The following is a 19,003-nucleotide window of genomic DNA, read 5'->3' as shown; positions in this document are numbered from 1 at the left end:
AACCCTGGAAATGGTGCACTGTTTTATCAGAAAGCAAATTACTAAGAGATGCAAAGTCAAAAATGTAAAAATATTTTAAGAATGTTAAAATAAACCCAAGAGGAAGAAAAAAATAATGTTCCTTAATAACACACATCTCACTTTTATTTTCTATCTTTCCTGAAATATATAAAGAAAAACACTAACGTGATTAAATTAAAAATCTGGTTATTTATGCTTGCAGCAGGCAATCTATTGTGCATGAACTAAAGCCAACTTGGCTATGTTCTGGAATGTACTCACTCAGTGCTTAAAATCATGTACCAAGCAAATTCATGTAGCTAGCAGACAGTTTTACTATTTAGTGATAATATAATAATCTGCTTGAATTACAGTAAAACACTGCCTACTCTGAACTAGCTGATTTTTTAAAAAATCAAGTTTAGTTTTTCTCATACATACAACTCCTAATATTTTAGGAGAAAACAAAAATGAAGACTATAAAAAGTCTAATGTTAGAAGATTCAGAGCAAACTCAAATGACAGGAAAAGCAGACTGCCAAGTCCCTGTCACAAAGGACCAGAACATTCCCTGCAGTTATATATGACTACTTGGAGTGGAGGTCTTTTTACTTTACAAATCCCTAGTGCTTGGATTCAGATATGTTGACATTTCACAAATAGACTCAAGCATCTTGAGCTGAATGATATTGCTGAGATTACTGGAGATAATCCCCCCACTTATGCCCAGTGATTCATATACTTCACTTGGTAATTTAACAACAAGCCATACCTCAGAGGAGCAGAGACAGTCTCTGAGAGCATGTATATGGGGCCTGGACAAGGTCTGGACCAGACCAAGGATGAGGGCCATGGACCTACTCCAACAGTAAGGACTAGGCAGTTCTATCAGTTTTGCATAAATATAAAAATAATTCATACTTTAATAGTTATATACACTAATTTAAAACACCTGTCATTTGGCATATGTTTATTTCTAAAAACTTACTGGTAAATCTGAGGCACCAATCCATTCTGACCAATAATCCCTAACTTTTTTTTTTTTTTTTAAGGATATGGTGCTTGTGATTCTAAAGAATTATATAGACCCAAGTCCTAGGATAATACATGTAGCCAAAAACTTTTGGGTTTTATTTAGTTTTATTATTTACTATAAATAAAATATAATTACAATACTTCTCTCTTCCCTTTCCTCCCTCTAATTCCTCCCATGTCCCCTCCACTCCCTCTCAAACTCAGGACCTCTTTTTCTTTTCTTTATTATTTGTGTGTGTGTGTGTGTGTGTATTATGTATGTAGGCATGCACAGATATATAAAACAAGCAGCTGAATCCATTTAATGTTGCTTGTATGTATATGTTCTATGGCTGACTACTTTGTATTGAAGAACCATTTTGGGAAAAATCCCTGGGAAAAGCTATCTCTCCCTTTCTCATCAGTCTCTTGGTGCCTATTGTTCTTTGCTTAGGGGTAGGACCCAGTGAGATCCCCCGCTACCAAGTTAGCATGTCTATTTATACTGCCTTTGTTATGGTCTTGGTTAGGCAGCCATAATGCTGAGGTGTGTGTATATGTGCATGTGGCTGGGAGAACATCTATCTCATTCCTAGAGCACACAATCTTAGATTTCCAAATTGTTAATTTCAGGGTATACAAAAGTCAACTTAAAAGTCCTTATTGTTAGTGGTTTCTGGCATCAACTGACTTTGAATTCTTGACCCCTTGCACTAACAGTGCTGGCACTACAGGTGTGCACTACCATCCTTGGCTTGTAATTTTATTTAGAGTTTCATTGTCCCATGACTGAAGTGACACACCATAAGCTAAGTTAAATGCCCCTGAAATGAGATAGCTCAGGACCTAAGTCAACCCTGATTGCAGAAGGACAAGTTTCCTGATTCCTCTATCAAAGGCACAGCATTCTCTTTGTCTTTAGTCCATTCCCAGGTCAAACTCCTCACGATTAGCTACCTATTTTTCCCTTGAACTTTCTGTTTCTGTTGCCATGTGTGCAGCCCAAGCTCTTCTCTTCTCACTTTGACTATGAAAGTGTCTTGTATCATCCCAGTTTCAAATATGTCTGCAAGTCCTGCAAACTGCTATCAATTCACTCTTTACTGAAAAATTTATTACAGCTATTTGCCTAGGATCCAAAGTGTAATTTCTGTACTTCTTGCTCAACCTACTTCAGGATTTTACATAGGAAACCCCAGTGCCCAGCCATATTTGTGTCCCTGTGCCTTGCAAACCTCCTCACCCAGCTTCCTGGCCTACCAATTCTTTTCTTGTTTTTTCTTCTGCTTGCCTCAATCATAAAGTTCACCTCAGACTTTACCTCTATATAAGGCTGCCTTGAATCTATTACATATGAAACACCAAATGGTTTCCTTTGGATTAGATTAGTCATGGTCTTTTACTACTCCAAGTCATCTCTGAAACAATGCAACAGTGTTTAAAAGTGAATCACCCAAAGAAAAGCATGCTTTCACTTTCTGCCATCTTTCCTATTTGTTCTAAAAGTAGTGACACACAAGATACCAAAATATTCTTAAATATGACACAAATTTTAGCATGATTAAAAATGCTGATATTCTTTTACTATGTTGATTTTTCAAACTCTGTATGCCCTACTAAAATATATGCTTTCCATATTTCAGGTTTCTTTTCTTTTCTTTTCTTCTTGAGACAGGGTCTCTCTGTCCCAACCATTTAAGAACTATGTAAATAATATTTTCTTTCTAGGTTAAAGAAAACTCACATACTTGGGTACTATGGCTCACATCTGTAATTTCAGCACCCAGATGACCATTCCCAAGTTTGGGGCCAGTCTAGGCTATAAAGTGAGTGCTGGACCATCTTGAGGTAAAGTAGAAGACTGGATTTCAAAACAGTGAAAAAGGTGGGTGGGGTACAGGTGCCGAGATGGCTCAGAGGGTAGAAGTGCTTGCAGCACAAACCTGATAAAGTTGAGAGCAATACTTTGGAACTCACAGTGGATGGAGAGAACCAACTTGCAAAAGTTGTCCTCTGACATCCACACACACATCAAGGCATTCAAGTGCCTGCACTCACACAGGCACACATAGCAGTAAACTATTTACTTCCGTAATAATAAAATAAATCAAGAATTACTTGGTAAAAGTTTATCTTTGTGTTAATTTTAGACTCTTTTGGTGAAAATAGATAGAAGTTATAGTAAGAACAGGTAGGTAGGCAAGGTGTCATACACCTTTAATTTCAACACTAACAGGGCAAAGGCAGGCAGTATCTCTCTCTAAATTCAAAGTCAGCCATAGTTACCATAGTGCATGTCTTAAAAAAAAAAGAAAAAGAGAAAAGGAAAGGAAAGGCAAGACAAGGAAAGACAACAACAACAAAAACAAGCTCTTCCTCAGACTCTGGTAAGCCAGTTCAGACAGTTTCACTGGCTGGCATTTCCATGCTCTTATCTGTTACCATTTCAGAATAAGACACTGCCCTCTTCTGGTTCCCAAAAGAGTTACAAGGAATTTCCCAAAAAAGCTAAAAAGTTGTTCTACTGTACACTTAAAACATGCTGGAAGCATGCCTTTGTTCTACTAGAGACAGTTCACAGACCATTTCTCTCATTACATTCCTGGTACTCTTTTGTGTGTGTGTGCTCTTTAAACAGGGTTTCTATGTGTAGCTTTGGAGCCTATCCTGGAACTCACTCTGTAGGCCAGGCTGGCCTCAAATTCAGAGATCACCTGCCTTCACATGTACAACCCCTCCCCAAAACCCACTCATCAAGGAATGAAACAAAGACAGTGATGTCTTAACATTATTGTGAAAGTAATTTTGACCTCCTGAAACCTGAGGTCAGACTCTCATTTTGACGATTCTCATACTTCAGTTATCTCAAAAACAAAACTCAGGGGACTTGTTTCTTTCCTTCCACAGGATTCCAAGGGTCCAACTCAGGCTGTAGAGCTTGGTAGCATGCACCTTTAGCTACCTAGCCATCTTGCCTTGGGTTTTATATTTTAAATGAATAAATATTTCAATATACTTCTAGTTTTATTTTTTAAGCCAGCAGTTCTCTAATCAATAACACTTTTATCTATAGATAAGAGATATATCCTTTTCCTGTGATGTATGAAAGGGTCATGAGAGCAAACAGTTCAGAATTGCTACTCAAAGGCACTCAAGACACAGCTTTTTAGTAGGTCATTATATTCAGGTCTTTCTTTAAAGAGGAAGGGCATATCCTCCTTTTTAAAAAAAGAAGAAAAGGTCTCAAGTATGTAACTCTGACTCATTCTGTAGACTGGGCTGGCCTCAAACTCACAGATCCACCTGCCTCTGCCTCTTGAGTGCTGGCATTAAAGGCGTGCGCCACCACATCAGGCCTGTTCATATCCTCTTAAACAATAGTTGGATTTCTTTTCAAAAAATGTAAAGATCCGTTACTCTACTACTTAAAAGTAAACAATGGGATACTATTCAAGGGTTTTATGCTTGTTGTTTTTAAAATATTTAAATTTTGTTTCCATTTTAAGTAAAATCATTTATTCTACTTAATTCACAAATAAAAACAGGAAGCTAGTTTCAGGGAGCCACTCGGACATTTGCCTAGTCACAAACTCTCCATCTCAGCGAACTCTGTCTACAGTTAAAACAGTCATAATGGAGCTTTATTGAGGGTTTTGCTCTTTCACCATCAAAGAAAAGAAAAACTATGATGAAATTCAAACTAGAAGAAAAATTTACTTTATACCCTCTACATGGCCCATGCATTCTTTGATTGCATTCCATCCCTCATCAATTTTAAAGTTGTCAATTTTAGTTACAAACATAAAATATAACATAGAAAGTAACAGCAATGTTAAAAGACAAAGTTTAAATAAAAGAGAAAATGCCTCAGGTTCTACATTAAGCATTTTGCTCATTTTATTACCCCTGCTTAAAAAATGTGAAATAAATAGAAGAAGCTATCAACTATGACACAACTAAGTGGCCGAGTCAGAATGTGGGACAGTCACATAGTTATGTGTTCAAGATGGTAACTGCCATTATGAATGACTCAGAGCAAAACCTAATTCCCTTGCCATGGCTTTAAAAGCCAGTGTTTTAAACCTACCTGGTACATGATATACTCTAGGCTGGCCGTCTGTGAATTCTAATTCTTGCCTCAGTGCCTCTGAAGGACTCCCTGGACAACTTCTCACAGTTCTCTGCATTGCTGTTTCCTCCTCTTCTCAGATCTCAACGCATATGCCCACCTTTGGATGGCTGTTGGATATTCACACTTTTTAAAGAATATTTTATGGGGCTGGAGAGATGGCTCAGCAGTTAAGAGCACTTATGGCTCTTCCAGAGAATCTGAGTACAGTTCCTAGCACCTGTAACTCCAGCTCTAAGGGATCAGATGCCCTCTATGACTTCTCTGGGTACCTGCACATTCGTGGCATACACTCATGCAAATATATATATGTGTATCTACATACACATACACACACACACACACACACACACACACACACACACACACACACACACACACAGAGTAAAGCTCAATCTTATAAAATTGTGTGTGTGTGACTGTGTGTGCACATGCACCCACACACAGTGCGCCCAGGTGAATACCAGAACCCACATGTGGAAGCTAAAGGAAAGCTTGCAGTAGGCATTTCTGTCCCTCCTAGAGCTTGAACACAGGTCATCAGGCTGGGTAACAGGCACCTTCTCCCACTGTGTCATGATGGCATCCTGACTTCATACTCTGCAATGCCTAACCACTGCACATTCTGTTTTTGGGGGAATTTCAATATGAATGGCAGGCATGATCGCATCTGAACCACAGAAAACAAAGTAGAATGAATATGCCTTCTCTAAGCTAAAGGCTAGGGAATGTGGGTCTCTGCTCTGAGTGCTTCTGTGCAGGACATTGAGTCCAGAAAGTAGAGAAACAGAACCATCACAAGGACCACCACAACACTGAAAGGTCAACACTAGAAACAGAGGATTTGAGATCCCAGATATGGCAACAGTAGGGGCACCTTGAGTAAACTGGGACAGGACACTGGCTGTAACTTGCTTCTAAACACACCTACTCATATTTTAAATCTGGTTCTTTTCACCTTCAAACAGCTTTTTGTTTGTTTTTTTGAGACAGTTTCTCTGTGTAGCCCTGGCTGGCTTGGAACTCACGGAGATCTGCCTGCCTCTGCCTCCCAAGGGCTAGGATTAAAAGCATGCACCACCACTGCCCAGCCCCGACAGTTTTTTTTTAATTCCTTTATTCCTATGGTGGTCAGTTCTGTTCACAACTCAACATTCTATTCATGTAGACACAACCAAATGAACTCCTGTCACACAACTTACGTTCTCTGCAGAGTGCAGCACAGCAATATAGACACACATATTATTAGTGACTTTTAAAATTGGTCACTGGAGCTAGTTATGCTGACAGGGGTTGACATAGGTACCTTTTCCAGGGTGAGGAGATTTATTTCCGACTGCAGCCGTATTTCTGGTTTGTTGCTTTGCTGATCTTTGAATTGGAGGAACTCTTTTTCTAAAATCTTATACTTTTTCTCAGCATCATTAAGCTGTATGTAAAGAGAAAGTATATTAGAGCCATTACATGTAGCTGTTTGAAAGCAATCATGAGCCAATCTTGACACTGTACAACTTGGGATCAACAGTGTCATTATTATCCAAAAACATGTCACAGTAGAACATATGGAAAGCACACAAAAGAAGGAAAAAGAAAACAATCAGTACTTAAGAATTCAACAAACAAAAAAAGCCTTCTTTCTTTTTTTTTTTTTTTTTTTAAAAAAATAGGTTAAAAAGTCAAGGATCAAAGGGCTAAACTCCTGAAGGAATCCCAAAGACCCAAGGGGTAATCAGGAGCAGAAGCTCCTTACCCTGCAGAACTGATGAAAGTTCCCAATACCTTCTAAGTTATGGGGGATGGAGGGGGGCTTAATTATAAGTACTTAACAGAGGACAGAAAGATGTTCATTTGGCTGAGCACAGGGACTCTGTAAAGTTATGCAACACTTGTAACCTTTAAAAGAAGCTGCTGCTCCCTACATGACAAGTTTCCGAATATTCAGTTTTCCAAAATCAGCAGAAACCATTCTGAAGTGATCTCACTTTTTAAAATACCTTTGCTTTGCGTGTTTGATGTGTCTGTACACACACATGTGTGGCTGCCGGAAGTCAACATCAGAATCTCTCCCACCTACTCTCCACCTTCTACTCTGAAAGGAGGTCTCTGTCTCATTGACCTGAAGCACTCGCAGACTGACTGATGGATGGGCTGAGCAGCAAGCCCCAGGGAGCCTCCTGTGGCTACCTCCCAGTGCTGGGATTGTAGGCACATGTCACCATGCCCAGCTTTTTACATAGCTAGTTGGATCCCAACTCAGGTCCAGATGTTTGCTCGGCCAGTACCTTCTCTGACCAAGCCAATTTCCTAGCCCCCACTTTTATATTTTAAGCAGGAAATACAGTAATAGTATATTTGGTTCTTCACCATTCAGGGACATTGCCATATGCAATTATTGCCATTACAATCCAGTTGAAAAGGTAAAAGCTGTTAGGGCACAGTGGACTCTGTCATTGGGAAGACATCTATCACTGAGTTCCGGTACCTGCTTTTACCTATTTGCACACAGATACTTTTATCTTCATCAGTTCTCTTTGTGTTCAACGGTCTCTTCTACCAGTCTAATTAGAATAGCATATTTAATATATGAAACCATGTCAGTGTAACGGCCCCAAATTTCTCTTATGCCTAAAATGTGATATGTACATGTTAAGGACTTTGCTTCTGCTCCTTGAGAAAACTGGAAAATTCATCTGTCTCTCTCCTGATTAAAACTGTGCATCAAGAATAAAAATGTGCCTTGGATAATTTTTCCAAAATACAAATTGTCACCAAGGCCCTTGCTACAGAGCTGTAACTCAGTGGCCTCATCTTGGGATGGTGTGGATGTGATTGGGGATGGAGGTGTGTGTCCCAAGTACTCCTTTGACTCCATGATACCTTTGCTCAAGCTGAAAGAAAAGCACTACTAATGGTGAGTCCCATGATAATACCTATTTTTGTATGTTAAATGAGACCCACAGCAAAAACCAAATTAATATTTACAACCATGTAAACAATGTGGGTGAGAGAACCTTGAGCTACTATGGAAACTATTCATGACAGAAGGCCCTGAAGCATTCATCATACACATCTAATCTGCACTGAAATTTTTCAAGACAGATAAGCTGAATTTTAAACAGCCTGATCTTTGCTCTCCCTTTTCTACAAATATTTATTGAGCCCCTATCACTGCCAACACCCAGGCTGGACTCCAGGACAGAGCTATAAACCAAGCAGTTTTTATGGAGCAACAATCTGAAACTGATTGAATGATCATTAAATGAAAAGAAGAACTGGTACATTGTAAAGAAAAAGAAAAATAAAGTGATATTACAGAAGTACATTTAACATAAGCTTGAGCTGGACTTGGAAATATTTGGGATAAGCGACATTTTGATAAAATTAAAGGAAGGATATAGAATTTAGAGGGCCCATGGAAAACAGAACACAATGAGTCCTGTGGGGGAAAACAAGCAGGGTGTACTGACAGGAGACCAGTGTGGTCAGAAAGTACACAGCAGAGGTAAACAGTGGGGGATGAGGTCAGGCAGACAGATGGGTAGAAACTATCAGACTGTGGGGCCAGTAACCCTCATCACCACCATATGAATGGTGAAAAGGCAGGGGAAGGTTTTCAAAAATGCCGTGCTTCCCAATTTTCAAAACTACCTGGCTGCAACATGGGCTCAGATGACCTGTCATCGACACAAATGACACGGTAAGTATAATGGAAAGACTGTTTTAAAATGTCTTTAAAATATCCATGTAAGGATATCAAAAAAGCAATCTGAAGTGGAGGACTTGAGTGCAGAGAAAAGGTCTTGACTATAACTGTGGAGGAAGAGTAGAAGTAAGCCCTGACTAAGAATGTGGAAGAAGGAGAAGTAAGCCCTGAGCTTGGACAAGCTGGAAGCTTAATAGGGGCTAGACAAGGGAAAAGAGAAAGGCTGCAGAACAGCACAGAAGGAAGCCAGAGGGTGGAGGAAAGTATGTGTGTGTTAGGGTAGTGGGGGGAGCAGAGGGCAATAGTTGAGAAGAGGATATTCAAAACCAAAAACGACAGTGTTGATGTGGGTACAGTTCAGCAAATGTGGACATGAAGATGCCCATTCCACCTAAGTGACCTGGCTATGGGGAACTCCCAACAATTGCCTGGAGGGACGGGCACATGAAGGGACTGTAAATTGAGGCAGCAAGAAGAAGGCAGACACTTGTCTTACAAAATGTAGCTTCTAGAAAGCACTGGATTATTTTGGTATAGTTCTAGCATTAAGGTCCTAGTAAATGTCTACATTGCTAAGAGGAGATTTACAGAAAAAGCCTTTACATTGTAAGTTACTTGGAATCCTACAGTTTCACACAAATGGTTCTAAGGGTAAGAAAATTATACTAATACAGCCCTTAGCGTTAGCTTAAAAAAAAAAAAAAAAAAAATCCCACTTCAATTGGAATCTCTGCAGTGAATACAACAGTCCAAATCACAGTGGGTTTCATCACTTTGGTTTCTAGAACCAGTAACTCAAGCACCTGCTGCTGAAGCCGGTGCTTGTCCTCTTCCAGTTGCTTCAGCTTCAGCCTCTCCAGATCCACTTGGTGAACACAGTCATCTTTGGCCCTGCGGATAGAGTCCTGAAGTTCTTGAAGGTTCCGCTCCCGTTCTGACTGCAGTTCTTTTCTCTCTCTCTGAAGCTGAAAGGAAACGCAACCTTAGGAGGCTAGCAGATCACTAGCTGCATGACGGTGTTCATCTCCTAGCCTTAGATTAGTCAATCAATGTCAAAATACTTATAAACTGACTTGTCGAGATGGTTCAGCCCACAACGTAGTTGCCTCATAAGCACAGTAACCTGAACATGACCCCAGAACCCATATATGAAAGCACAGTGATGCACAGTGCTGGGAAGGAAGAGACTGGCAGATCCTGAAGCTCTACAGCAAGCCCAGACTGCTCATTAGTCTGTAGAATTCATTCCTAAGAACAACTCAAGGCTGTCCTCTGGCCTCCACCAGCATGCACAAACAAGTGCATGTGTGTACCAAAATGCATGCGCACATGCATACACTATAAACTTAATTCATGCCCTCTTATAGTTATTAGACTTAAATGATTATATATACTAATTTTCAGTGGCTCAATGCTAATAATATACAAGCCACACACAACTTACATATTCAGTTGAAAGGGTCCTAACCACTTAAAATTCTCATTTTTACTATATGAAAATTGGACTTAGTTTCTTTCTTCACACTAGAAGTTTCCAATTTCTGCCTACCCATTTAGAAGATAGATTTAATTAGGCCAATACACCTAACTCACTTAAAAACTCCAGAAATGTAAATGATAAAGTCAGAGTATTTATCAATGAGATCTTAAACATTGCAGATAGAAAAGAGACATACAAACAATATGGGAAAATTGTAGTTACTTTTATGCTTTATATGCTTGTAAGTTTAATAAAATTTATGTGAATTACACATTTGTATTTTATAGAAAAGTCCTAGGATGTAATTTAGTTAAGACCTAATGTACTATTAACTATGTATAATGTTACAACAAATTTTCATGTGTCTTGGGATGCAATTTATTTTTTATTTTTTTGCTATGCAACCCAGGCTGTACTCCTGCCTCTACCTCTCGAGTACTAGGATTATAGGTACATGGGATCAAACCTTTAATGAGTAAGAGGGATATTCTTTTCCCTCTGAGACCCATTCAGGTTTATATACCTCTGAACATGCCCCACTTGTTCTTCTCCAGGCAGAGAAAACACTAAAAATTCTTACACAGAATGGTAAATTAATGTAACACCACTACTACAGAGGTGAGCAAAAGTGGTTAAGTAACATAGCTCTTCTGCTGAATCCTAGCATCCTAACACATTGTCTCCATGTCTGAATCACAATAACCATGTAATGCCTGTTACATTATGCAGAGAACAATTAAGATAAGGGGATGGACTACACAAACCAGGGAACCAAGGTCAGAGAGATGTGATACCTCCACTTCTACACTGGCAAGCTGCTGCTCTCGGTTCTCTAGCTCAGTGAGGGCTTTTTGAAGTTTGCCTTCTAGAATACTGTATTCAGCTACCTAAAACACAGAAAAAGAAAAAACGATCTTAATTTGCAAGACAACACAGTGAACTTCTCAAATGTCTCCCCCATACCCCAATATACACTTGATTTTACTGTAGTCTGCAACTTTTTTTTAAGATCAATCATCTATCTTAGTGCTTCCTAGGACACAAGATGCTTCCAAAATAGAGCACTTTAAGACAAAATGAAATCTTTACTTTCAAAAATGTACTTAGGATGAAAGAGACGACTCCACATCTGCCTTTGAATGTGAGGGATACAAGGCAGCATTAAGATCTATTTGCTTTTATTTCCAATTTCATTTATTTGTAGTATTGGAGATGGAACCCAGGATGCCATGTGCCTGCTACGTAGGTGCTCTAACACAGCCACATCTCCAGCCTCAGTCAGCTTTCTCAAGACTCAGATGCTAGAAATGCTAATATACATGGAAACCAATCAAACTTTCAACGGAAAAAAATCTTTAACACCAAAATAAGAGCAAACCAAAACTCACCTAGTGAAGCTTTCGTCATGTATTTTGCAATGCTGAGGATCGAACATGAGGCCATGTGCATGCTAAATGTGTGTGCCTACCACTGCACTACGTCCTAGTTGGTATGGTTGATTTCATTTTAACCTCTTGATATTGAAACCAATTTCTTTGAGGAGAGCAAGGACACAAGCTGGATTTGTCCCATTGTGGCAATTTTATTAATTTCTCAAATTAGTTCATCATTTGAATTTTTCAAACTTTGACATTTAAAAAACTCATTAGCATAAAAAAGTAAAAACTTCAAAACATTAACCTACTGTCCAGCTCTCTTGAATTCAATAATATGCAATACAAAGCTCAAAAGTAAATGAGGACAATATTTAAGACATGTGCAGGCCCATTTAAATGGCCATTTCTTAGGAATGGAGACTTTAAAGTGTCTTTTTCTTTTGGCTTTGCTCAAGGCTCATTAGTTACTCGTCTATCTGTCTCATGCTGGGAGCCAAAAAGTTTATTCCTTCCAAAGACTCTGTAATGCACCTAGAAGCTATCACAAATGCTCTTCTTTTCCTCTCTCAGTTTTCACATAGGCCTTTTCTTTACCTTTTTCTTCACTAGTGACTCTCTTTCCCGGTCCCTTTTTTTCCATTCTTCTGCAAGAGCCTGCATGTGAGCCAATTCTTTCTGTTTTAGCTACAAAAGGAAGAAATAGTCACTTGAAAATGACAAATATTCCAAATAAGCAAAAGAAGTTTTCAGTTTAGGAACTAATACTGATTACCAATGTCATTTAAAACATTCTGTTTTGTTTTGTTTTGTTTTGTTTTGTTTTGTTTTATGTGTATGGATGTTCTGTCTGAATGTTTGTCTGTATACTACACACATGCCTGGTGCCCACCGAGGCCAGAAAATGGCATTAGGTCCTCTGGGATGGATGGTTTTACTTCAACTTGACACAGGCTGAAGTCATCTGAGAGGAGGGAACCTCAGTTAAGAAACTGCCTTCAGACGGGCGTTGGTGGCGCATGCCTTTAATCCCAGCACTCAGGAGGCAGGAGGATCTCTGTGAGTTCGAAACCAGCCTGGACTCCAGAGCGAGTGTCAGGATAGGCTCCAAAGCTACACAGAGAAACCCTGTCTCGAAAAAACAAAAAACAAAAAATGCCTTCATAAGATTTGGCTGTACACAAGCCTGTAGGACATTCTCTTAATGAGTGAGCCAACCCAGGGTGGTGTCATCCTTGGGCATCCCTTCATCCTTGGGGTTCTATAAGAAAAAAAGCAGGCAAAAAAGGCATGTGTAGCAAGCCAGTAAGAAACATCCCTCTGTGTGGCTGTAGAGAGGGCTCGCCATTAAGAGCTCAGACTGCTCTTACAGTGGACCCAACTTTGGTTCCCAGCAGCTACATCAGGCTGCTCACAAACACCTATAACTACAACTCCAGGGGATCCAATGCTCTCTTCTCCTCTCCATGGGCAACTGCACTCATGTGCACACACCAACACCAACAAAAATGCATACATATAGCTAAAAAAAATTAAAAATAATCTTAAGATATTGTTGATAGTCAAAGATAGACAAGAACATGGAGAGAAAATCCAGTTGTAGAGATTTTAGAATACAATTTCAATCTACCTGACTTTCAAATATGTCTTCCTGCATCTCTTTCCACATTTCTAGCTCAAGCGCAGCCTTGTACTCTAAGGTCTCTCGAGGTTCCATCTGGATCTCAGAAGGACATGGAGCTGTAAGAGGAGAAGAAGATGGCTTCTGCTGCACAGCAGACAAACCCTATGATGTGAAAGAGAAGTGTATGTGACACATGCATATACACCTTCATTCCTAGTTTGGGAATCTAATGACAGCTATATTTACCTGAGACGAATCAGATACAAAGATCTCACGCATTTTCACTAGCCCATAGTCTTCCAGAGTCATTGTGAAAGAAAGATCCACTATCCTGTTATTTGACCTACAAATGTAATCAGAATTAGCTTCAAGTTCGCAGAAACTTGTTTTTCTTTCCACTCCCTAGCCTATAGTATGCAGGAGTAACATTTTTTGCACCCCACTCTTGCTGCTTAAACTGGCCCAACCTTCATGGCCTCTCAAGTGTGTGCTTTTACTTGATCAGCACAATATCTTAATACTTACATTTAGTAAAACTTACCTAAACAGCTGTGTACTTGTTCTGAAAAACAAAAAGGTTAAATAAAAAGTGGAACAGCCCACAGATAATTATTGATAATGCATATTTACTAGCCTTGGCTGGCCTGGAACTTGCTATGTAGACTAGGCCAGCCTCAAACTCACAAAAGTCAGCCTGCCTCTGCCTCCTGAGTGCTGGGATTAAAGGGGTGAGCAGCCACACTGCACTTATTTCCTATTCTCTGTTCCTCTGTAGATGTACAAGCATGCACACTGACAGTTCTACCTTTTTCTTGTTTGAATTAGGAGTTCTCATGTCATACACATGAATTTTTAAACGTGAGGAGTTTTTTTCCTTAGTTTTGTTGTTGGGGCTTTATACATGCTGAGCAACAGTTCTCCCACCGAACTACACCCAACACAATAATGTAGTTTTTACTGCCTCTGAAATATACTTAATGCATTTACAGTGAAATATATTCAGCAGCACCCCCCTTGTTAAGTAAGTTATTCAAAATTTGCCTCCTTTCTGGAATGAATACACACTTGTTAATCTTTTCCTGTATCTAAGCAATGCTTCAAGATAATCCATGACAGTAAGACAATTATATACTATTCTAGCCATAATTAGCATCTTCTATATCACAGAACTGTATTACTTATTAAACAACAAGAAACAAAACATTCAAGGAAAAATTCTAGCAACTAAAAAAACATAATATTATCTAAAAACAAAACTTTAATAAACAGATCTCAAATAACTAATCGATCTTTAGTTAACCAAATCCACATTTGTTTTTCTTCCAGTTTCACAGGTTTTTTTAATGAAGTAAAATGAAGTACTTGGGCCAGCAAGATGGCCCACCAGATACAGGCACTTGAGCCTGATAACCTAAGCTGAATCCTTGGAACCCAGAAGAAAACCAACTCCACAAGGTGATCTTCTGACCTCCACACATATGCCATAGTACACACAAGAAAAGATGTTCAAATGAAACACTACTATGTTGGAGAAAAAGCTTGAACACAACTGAAGTTCTCAGTGAATCTAAAACTTCTTGTCTACAAAGCAGAGCAATAAAAAATAACTAAAGAACATTAAACAGCTTCAACCATTGACTTGACTATATTCTTCTTATGACAACAGAAAAGAATGCTGGGCTTTAAGAGAGTTTTTTTCTGTAACAAAATGAAGTAAAATGACTCTGTTAACAGATAACGGATTCTCCAGGCACTGTTCCATATCCACAAAGGGAAGAAAGCTTTTCACAAACTTTCCCGTCTCTGGCTGTGACTCTGGGTGGATAAGAGTAAAGAGAAACTTTTAGTGGTACTTTTTGATCTCAGATTTTTGCTGAATCTTATTTTTTTCTTTCTATATTCTCACTAGGTTTTTATTTAGAGGATAAATGGCATATAATATTGACTTGAACTTCAATTTTTATTGTTAACTCAAAAAAGGTAGTTTGACAAATTTCAATGATTAAAATATAAAAACATGTTTTTACTGTAGCAATAAAGCTCAAACAATAACCCAAAGCAACTCTAAGAGGAAGGGCTTTATTTGGCTAACAGATGACAGTCCATCATCACTGAGGGAAGTCAGGGCAGGAACTCAAGGAGGAACTGAAGAAAATACCACGGTGGAATGCTGCTTACCTTTCTGTCTCATGCTCAGGAGCTTTATTATACACTCTACAGAGATTGTACTACCCACAGTGGGCTGGGCTCTCATGTTAGTTAGCAATTATGACAATGCCACACAGATATGCCCACAGACCTATCTAGTCAAGGCAATTCTTCATTTCAGAGTCCTTCTTCCATGATGGCTCTAGGTCATGTGAAGTTGACAACACCAATCAGAGCACTCTTGTTATTCTCTTGTAGGTGCTGGTGCCTGAACCCAGGGATCGGTGTGTGCCAGACAAGTGTTTTATCACTGCTATATCCCAAGCCATGAGTGATAATATAACTTAAAAACTGTTACTGAATGGTGACTCCTCAAGAAAATGGGAATCAGTCTACCACAAGATCCAGCAATTCCACTCTTAGGCATACACCCAAAAGAAGCACACTCATACAACAAGGACATCTGTTCAACGATGTTCATAGCAGCACTATTTGTAATAGCCAGAAACTGGAAGCAGCCTAGATGACCCTCAAATGAAGAATGGACAGAGAAAATGTACACAATGGAGTACTACTCAGCGGGGAAAAAAAAATGGAATCTTGAAATTTGCAGGAAAATGGATGGAACTAGAAGAAACCATTCTGAGCGAGGTAACCCAATCACAAAAAGATAAACATCATATGTACTCACTCATATGTAGATTTTAGACATAGAGTAAAGGATTACCAGCCTACAATCGACACTGCCAGAGAAGCTAGTAAGCAAGGAGGACCCTAAGAGAGACATACATGGTCCCCTGGAGAAAGGGAAAGGGTCAAGATCCCCTGAGCAAATTGGGAGCATGGGAAGAGGGGGGAGGGAGCTAGGAGAATGAGAAGGGAAGAAGAGGAAGGATGCAGAAGTCATGAGGGAGCAGAAAGGTTGAGTCAGGTGAAGAATAGAAGGATATGTGATAGGTAGGATTTTAGTTGGGGGGGTGGTAGGGGAGGACGGGAGGGAGAAGGGAACTGGGACTGTCATGTAAAATAATCTTGTTTCTAATTCAAATTAAAAAAATATTTTAAAAAAACTTATGGAAAACTAGTATTTATATCATTCTCAGGCTTTAAATTTCAGGCAAATTTTAAAATATTTTTCAAGTGGAAAAAAACACAGCTGAGGAGTAGACTTGCTGCATTGTTTTTATCTCAAGGATATTATAAAACTTAGCATAATTGTGACTTTTTTGTTTTACAGTTAATTTCCACAAAGTGCAATAAACATGTTATGTAATGACGACAACAAAAAAGATCACAGCATTCTTAATAAAAAAACAACACAAAATATAAACTTAAAATAATGAGATCAAATGGTAGATACTAAACTCTGGTCCAGAGCTCTGCAGATTGAGACCCAGCTCAATGTGCACAAAGCCCTGGACAACACCCCAGCATTGGAAGTAAAACAAAAGCCAAGACCATAATAATTAACAGCTCCTTTTTAAAACCATCAAGCTAAGGGCTGGAGAGATGGGTCAACTGTCAAGAGAACTTGCTACTCTTGCAATACCCAAGTTTGGTTCCCAGTACCCAGATCAGGTATCTCACCGGGGTCTGTAACTCTAACTCCAAAGAATCTGATGGCTGTCTTCTGGTCTCCACATGTGGTACACAGACATATAATCAGACCCACACACATACAAAGGCTAGGGACAATGAGATGGTTTAGAAAGGGCATACATAGGTCTGACAAACTGAGTTCTGTGGTGATATCTTGCTTTTACAAATAAAGCCTGTCTGAGGGTCATAGAATGGAGCCTGCCACTAGCTAACCATAGAGGTCTGGAGGTCTGCACAGACAGGAAGTGAGGTAGCTGGGTAGAAACAGGATATAAGCACAGAAAAACAAGAAATCGCTCTGTTATCTGCTGAGATACTAAGGAGGTAAGGTGTGCTGTGGCTTGCTCCTTCTCTCTGATCTCTCAGCATTTCCCTCTATATGTGACTCTATTATCTAGACCCTAAGAACTATTTACAGAGTTCAATTCTCATATCTCACAGGTGGCAGGAGAGAACACACACATACACACACAGACACCCTCATACTCCTTTTCTCTCACAAAATATAAATAAAATTTACAATTCTCAGGCTAAGGGTGAAAAGGATCACCACTAAGGTCTATAAATAAGAATCATGATATAGCCACAAAAATTCTTACACTTTTCTAATTAAATAGTCATCAAAAAGCTAATAAGCCAACTACAAGAAACTCATCCCCAAGTCAAAGAAAAGCAGACAGAAAGAAGACACAAGGGACTAAAGGGGTAGTTTCTTAGCCAGATTCATCAAAAGAATGAGGGAAAAAGTGAAATAGTGCTATGCAAGGCTTACCCCTGTGCTGCCATAACAGGCACACTCTCGCTGTAAGTCTGCCGCCAACAATGTTCACCATTAGCACCCAGAAACCGGGTCTTTTCTGCAGACAAGACGTTAGAAAGCTGGACTCTTGCAATCCCAAGGAGTAGGTCCTTACTCATTTTATCCTTGTGCCACAGTTCAACCAGCAGTGGGATCCTAAGGAGAGAAACCATGTCCACATTGTCAGCTCTGAAGCGGTCCTTTCCAAACAGCAGTCTTTGAATGCCTTCCTATAGTTAGTTAGATGTTTGCTACCTGGAAAGTTATTCAACACAATGGTTAAAGGCTCAGCTTCTGGAGAACAAATACTTGTGTTTGTATCTCCTAGCAATAAAGAAAACTCTTTGAACACTGTTATTCGCATAAGTCATTACAGAATCTGGAGCTAACCCTCATTCTCCTTTAAGAACATGTAAATCTGGGCTATAATACTCTGAGAAAAGCACATTTCATAGGCCCAACGTTCCTTGAAAAATCTATTTCCCGTAACTAAAATGAAAATGAAGAAAATAGACTACATTTGTTGGCTCAAGGATCAAACCTAAATATTCTTGCTCCCTTCGAGGCTCTCTCATTCCTCAAATTACCGCAAACACTTGTAACACTTAAGCTGGGACTTACAATAAACCATGTTAAGCTCTGCAACAGGAGAGATGTTGCTGACATCAGTAAACTAATTTCTTGATTCTCAAGTGCAGGCACTACTGTAGGTTTAAATATGTATAAATTCATGCCATGAAGGCATGTCATTTGCAAGGGTGTAAAGCTTACCGTAGGAAGGTGTCTTGCAGCTGGTGAGGCATAGTTGCAAAATCAAATGCACAGTAAGACTGGGGAAGAAAAACTTCCATGTTTTTCCGAACTTCTACAGGAGGGTTAGTCATAATAGGAGCCGCGCTGCCAAAGAATGGGTAGGAGTACCTAGAATGTAGGAAACACAAAGTCTCATGGTATAGTCTATAGATGACATGAAGGCCAGATGTTTTTAAAGCATACATTATGAGCAAACACAATATTTAAGATAAAATAGGAATACTGGCCTGTATCTTATTTAAAGCATATCCATTTTACCTTAGCATTCCTAGAAACAAGCAATTTCTGCCATATAGTAGGCACTCAAGAAATGCTTGATAT

General features: G+C 39.2%; 1 protein-coding gene across 5 annotated transcripts in view; it reads right to left on the bottom strand.

Moving 5' to 3' along the window:
- Positions 1-19,003, bottom strand: part of Cep120 (centrosomal protein 120) — a 61,558-nt gene that overhangs the window by 18,984 nt on the left and 23,571 nt on the right. For 3 of the 5 annotated variants that reach the window (XM_027400906.2, XM_027400904.2, XM_035440146.1), the window contains exons 11-19: positions 18,641-18,790; positions 17,843-18,025; positions 13,865-13,885; positions 13,570-13,666; positions 13,330-13,485; positions 12,297-12,386; positions 11,121-11,213; positions 9,650-9,811; positions 6,450-6,572 (exon numbers count right to left, since the gene is read on the bottom strand). In XM_027400906.2, the coding sequence (XP_027256707.1) occupies positions 6,450-6,572; positions 9,650-9,811; positions 11,121-11,213; positions 12,297-12,386; positions 13,330-13,485; positions 13,570-13,666; positions 13,865-13,885; positions 17,843-18,025; positions 18,641-18,790 (1,075 nt within the window). Of the gene's footprint in view, positions 1-5,106; positions 5,254-6,449; positions 6,573-9,649; positions 9,812-11,120; positions 11,214-12,296; positions 12,387-13,329; positions 13,486-13,569; positions 13,667-13,864; positions 13,886-17,842; positions 18,026-18,640; positions 18,791-19,003 lie in introns of those variants that run through there. The other 2 variants (XM_027400907.2, XM_027400905.2) reach the window with 2 other exon arrangements.

This window comes from Cricetulus griseus, chromosome 2 (genome assembly GCF_003668045.3).
Source record: "Cricetulus griseus strain 17A/GY chromosome 2, alternate assembly CriGri-PICRH-1.0, whole genome shotgun sequence".
Taxonomy (NCBI): Eukaryota; Metazoa; Chordata; class Mammalia; order Rodentia; family Cricetidae; genus Cricetulus; species Cricetulus griseus.
This window is presented reverse-complemented; position numbering and strand designations above follow the sequence as displayed.